Source organism: Styela clava, chromosome 8 (assembly GCF_964204865.1).
Source record: "Styela clava chromosome 8, kaStyClav1.hap1.2, whole genome shotgun sequence".
NCBI classification, from domain to species: Eukaryota; Metazoa; Chordata; class Ascidiacea; order Stolidobranchia; family Styelidae; genus Styela; species Styela clava.
Genome location: NC_135257.1, coordinates 22096651 through 22101974, shown reverse-complemented (window position 1 = coordinate 22101974; position 5324 = coordinate 22096651). Strand labels below are relative to the sequence as shown.

At 35.1% G+C, this 5324-nt stretch overlaps 1 protein-coding gene across 2 annotated transcripts; it reads left to right on the top strand.

The window, feature by feature from the left end:
* The first annotated feature begins 573 nt into the window (after positions 1-573).
* Positions 574-3942, top strand: LOC144425588 (uncharacterized). 2 transcript variants are annotated; one of them, XM_078114895.1, is made up of 7 exons: positions 574-848; positions 1182-1244; positions 1508-1654; positions 2213-2296; positions 2757-2876; positions 3126-3334; positions 3750-3942. In XM_078114895.1, exons 1-7 carry the CDS (start codon positions 587-589, stop codon positions 3933-3935), a joined length of 1071 nt encoding a protein of 356 aa, XP_077971021.1. In that variant the 5' UTR covers positions 574-586; the 3' UTR covers positions 3936-3942. The 2 variants fall into 2 exon arrangements, with proteins under 2 accessions (XP_077971021.1, XP_077971022.1); XM_078114896.1 differs by lacking the exon at positions 2213-2296.
* The last annotated feature ends 1382 nt before the right edge of the window (positions 3943-5324 follow it).

The following is a 5324-nucleotide window of genomic DNA, read 5'->3' as shown; positions in this document are numbered from 1 at the left end:
ATATAATATATAAAATGTAAATTTGATAATTTGCGTGTAGAATAAACGCGGAGCCTATGGCCGACTGAGGACGCACAGTAATAGATTAGGGCCTGGCCACTAAATATCATGTAAACTTATGCAAAGTTCACGAAATTTCAATTTTAGTTTTCTAATCTACGAAACAGAAACACGGGCACTCGCTAGGAAGTTATTAAATAACTGAGCAAAAAAACGACCCTGCCAACACATCTACTTTAAACCCCGTTAACAACAGGTAAAGGTAACAGGAAATTGCGATAAAGTCGATTAGAAATGAATTCTTCTCATTGAATATTTTCAGAGCAAGATCTAGGCAATTACTAAAAAATATATTGGACAAACATTTTGAAAATCTTAGTCGTCAAACTCTCAAATTATTCGCTGTTAAAACTGTTTTTCTGAATTCAGAACTAAAGGGTTAGTGAGCAGCGTTATTAAGAACAGCAGCAAGCTCATAGTTTGAACGTCATTTGATCCACGTCCTGATATATCCACGGTTTCATGTGCAAATAAACACAAACAATTTTTATTCACTCAGTCATAACGTAAATATCCTGAAATCGAGATGAAAATTTCAATCGTCTTCATGTTAATATACGTCATCGCTTCATCCTGGTGTCAAGATGATACAGTGTTCCATTGCTCTCCAAAGCCGGGTTGCCAGATTGCACAATGTGATTTGGTTGCAGTAGGATGGGACAGACCAGGTTTCAACATTGATAAACATCTGCATGATAAGGAGTTTCCGATTACGTGCAAATCTATGAATGACACGGAATCAAAAAATACTGGCAACTTGCTTCCTGTCGTAACTAGAAATATTTTAGGTAAGCGTGAACGATTGAATATCACGTGGGTTATCAGAGTTGGTGTTGGCGGCGAAGCATATTGATTAAGTTTTTTTACTGTCTTTTATGCTCACTATATATTATTAAGTCATATCTATGCTAACCAAAAGCATACAGTGGCATTCTATTTTAAATATCATAATTCTATACAGTCTCCTGACATTCAGTGGTCGCCATAACTTCATTCAGAAATGAGTTTCCTTTATTATTAGCTGCCATTATGACATATCGTTTCAATAGCACTTGGCATTTCAGCGGTCGCCGTGATTGAGCTTTTTGAATTATTGCCTATTATTGTCTTTTTCTGCGCAGATATAAGAAATATCAGATCAGAGTTAGAAGAATCAAAAGCTCACTTTGCTAGAGCAAATTCTGGTCAGTTCATTTTATAATGTATTTATTTTCTCCCAACACATCCGTAGTGTACACGATTCATGCCTAAAAGAGTTTGGACTGAACACCGAATTGAATAAGAAATATCTAATACGAAACATGGTCACCATCGTCCATGTTAATGTACACGGATTCAAATATAAATAATATCAGTTGGAGGATGAATAGAATATTTATTGAAGCTTTTGAAGATCATTTTTGAAAAAGCTGGTGTAGAAAACTGGAACTATAATATTTTCTGCCAGAAATCCGAGAACATCGTAGAAAAATTGCGGAACAATCAAACGAAATAAAAGATATTCGCAATAACGCTCTTCACCAATCTCGTCAAATTGAAATTCTACTGAGGGAAAACACAGAACAAAACTCTGTGATCAATGAATTGAAGAAAGGTCAGTGATGTTATGTTACTGCAATTGATATTTGACATTAAGTCCTGTGATCTACGTCGTGCCGAATTGATTCTTTCTAAAAAGCAGCTTCAGTGTGGCTTATTAGGCACAAATTGGACTTATAAATCGTATTATTGCTATGTTACATTTTCCTTGTTTTGTGTAAAAATCGACTCTTATTTATCTAATCAAACAATTGATTTAAAAATTTTAGTGGGTAACAATTGTTGCTATTGCCAATCACTTTTTGAATACTTATTTGAATATGTCAGTGTGCTGTATAGAATTTGTTTACCAAAATGCAGAAACAAGTTCGTTCTGAAACGTTTTGTTACAATCAGACACTTTTTAACTCAGAGGATTTTAGTGTAGTACCAGTAATCATAAGTTAGTATCAAACAAACTGCGATAGACCAGCCAGGATATGACATAAACTTTATACTTTTCATATACATGATGCGTTATTACATCTCTGACATGTGGAATGTGACCATGTGGTATCGATGAAGTTTTTCCATAATATTGCCAATTTTTTGACAAATCATTTCATTTTGTTAGAATTGATCAAATTTCAAGAAAGAAATGATAAGCTGGAGAAAGAATTGAATGAACAAAATAAAACGAATAATTTGATGAAGAAAGGTAGCAACTGTAACTTTATATTTTTGAAGCGTTTCGTGGCGTCGAATAACCGTTTGAGTTTAAAATAAATTAAATTATAAAATTACAAGCAAGAATCCTCTGACATTGGAATGAAACATTGGGTTTGTATTTAAGCACAGCAAATATGTCCTACATTAATCTAAATATTGTTATATTCAGTAATATCCAGAATGAAACAAAAACTTGGTGTAACAGAGAACCTTTCGACGATAACTGAGTTTAAATATAAGGCTAGCAAGCATTATAGGTTCAGTAGATCTGAGTCATGTTAGGTACTGTACTTGAAAGTTATTATAGATAGAATCTAAAGACTTATGCTATTTCCGTCAAGTTGGCTGCATGTTCAACTGCAACCAAATTGGCCATTCTGCCACTGATAACATTTTGTTTTTGGTAATGCTGGAAATAGACGCTGACCTATGTATATTCTTCTGTTCAGCAATGGAGCGGATTGAACAAAAACTTTCTGCAATGAAGAAACCTCAACAGGTTCAATCTGGAAACCAACAGAGACTGACGACAACGATCCAAACAACATTGAAACCGACCCCTTCCTCAGGTAAGTTTCCATGCTCAGGCCTACGCATATAGAGTCGACATTTGACATGTTTCCACTGGTTTGGCGATAGTCTAAACTATCGAAGTTGGAGTCGGAATTTTCAAATCCACAATTTAAGGCCTACTTTAAAAAAAAATTTCAAATTCCGAATTTTAAAATTTCATGCTTTCAAACCTCCAGATACTGATAATAAAAGTCACCAGGTTCTACGCGGACTCAAAAATTGTAACGCTATCATTTACACTTCAGAAAACTGCGACTTGAAGGTTGGAAAGATCTGTTATATTTTCGTGTTGCAAAAAGTTGACTACGACACAGCAGTTGATATTTGTAAAAAACGTAACGCGGATGTTGGTTTGATCCGAAATGAAGAATCTTACAATGCGATTGTAAAATATTTGGCAATAAACGATTTGCCGTGGATTAATATATGGACAGGAATCCGCTTTAATCCAATGGTTAGTGTTCTATGAATGTTTTATTTAACTTAAACTCGTAAACATAAGGATCTGTTATTGAGCTGGTGAAGTGTGGGCATGCCCAGATCCAATGCAACGACAGGTATTTGTGAGACAATTAAATTAGGAATATGCCTAAATGTTCTCTGGTTCAGGCAGGCAAGTGTGGTCTTTATCTATCAAATCAGTTACGGAGGAACACTGCGGTAATTACCGTGCTTTTTAAACGCTCATACTCCAATGCATACATATATTTCATTCATAGATAAATTTATAACAAATGTATAGTTTCAGAGAAGCCAATTCCTTACGGTTACAGCCCGAAAATGGAGATTTACCTCACAGCATGTGAGAGGGACAGTTAATCAAGCGTAATTGGATGATAATTCTCATCCAATCATTTAATTCTTCTCAGACCCGTGACGTCACACCTGCAGATTCATTCATCAAATGGGGTTCAGGTTTCCCGCACATTGGAATCAATCGTAAACATTTCACAAATGTTTATATTTATGCTAATTTCGACTTGATATATCAAGCAATGGAGAATGGTGCGCCTACCTGGAAGGTAGATGGAGTTATTTGTGAGATCCTGATATAATGAAACGTCTGCCTGAATGTATTTTGTTCCTCTGGATATTTCATCAGTAAAGTATAAATCATTGATTCTAATTTTAAGTTTATTGATGTTTGATGGTTGATGTTTCACTTCGATTAAATTGTTGTGTAAAATTTATTGAGAATAAGATTCAAAATTTAAACACTTTAAAGAGTCATTTATCTGCTAGTTTTGTTTGTCTTTGTCAATCAACTTTTTTGAATACTGAAGGTAGAGATGACAAATTTAGAGGTTTTAATTCTTAATTTGCGTAATGTCAAAATTCGGAAATAATTTTTTACGAATTTGCCTCATGAACTCGAAATAAATTTAGCTTTCATGTGACATACCTTTTGCTGTTTTCACGTCTGTTTCTTAAAGAAATCAGGTTGAACAACTAGGATAGAAACACTGAGGGATATGGGTCAATGCATTGAGCAGGGAATAGTTCAGACATTGGATTGGGATAACTTATCACGTGATAAATCAGCTGAAAACGTCTTTTCGACAATGATTGGAGAAATGGAATTGTGTTCAATAATTATTTAATATTTGTATGGAAGTTTTTAATTTATCGTCACAAGAGGAAACTTATGGCAGGATATCGCTTGCTATCAATTAGTAAATAATTAGTGCGCACATGCGAGACTTAGCTCGAATCATTTGTATGACTAGTAGACCGATATACTAATAGTCACGTATTGAAGCAAATGAAAAATGCAAATCACTTAAATGAGCTTCGTTATACATTTTTTCATGAGCGCCCAAATTTTCGATTTATTCAAAATAGTGAGCAATCGTTTCGATTCAGCAGTCAATGGTAACAATTCATAATCTCATTCTGCAAGGAATGACATATTCATTCAATCGTTGGTACTAAGTATGATTATATTGAGTTAAACATTTAGTTCGGAAGAGGCAATGTCACGGATTTTAATATTCGTGTGTTTTAGGTTAGTTTGTCTTTTATATTTGCCGATGTGCTTTTCGATGATCATTAATTTGGATATACCTCATCCGGGCCCGGTTACTGTGAGACTCCGACCACCATCGAGTCGTGAGAAAAAAGAGTTTCACTCTTTTTTTCGCTCGGCTGGGTTGGATGTCGGACGAGTTTTCCTGTGTTCTCTGTTTTATGCTGTTTTAAGTGTTTTAACCATGAAGTTACCTCATAATAAACCACAAATCCGGAATATGAGTCTTCTGATTCTTTCAACACACAGAATAAAAATTCTATCTGTGACAATGGCGAGCACGCCAGGATTTGGCGGAAGTAACTGACGGCAACTTCGAAAGTTCGGACGATCAGGGAAATGAAACTAAATTCCAGTTTGGACGAAGAGTTTACTGGAACCCTCATCAACTCAGCGACAGCGACGGTGTCTCAGGCAG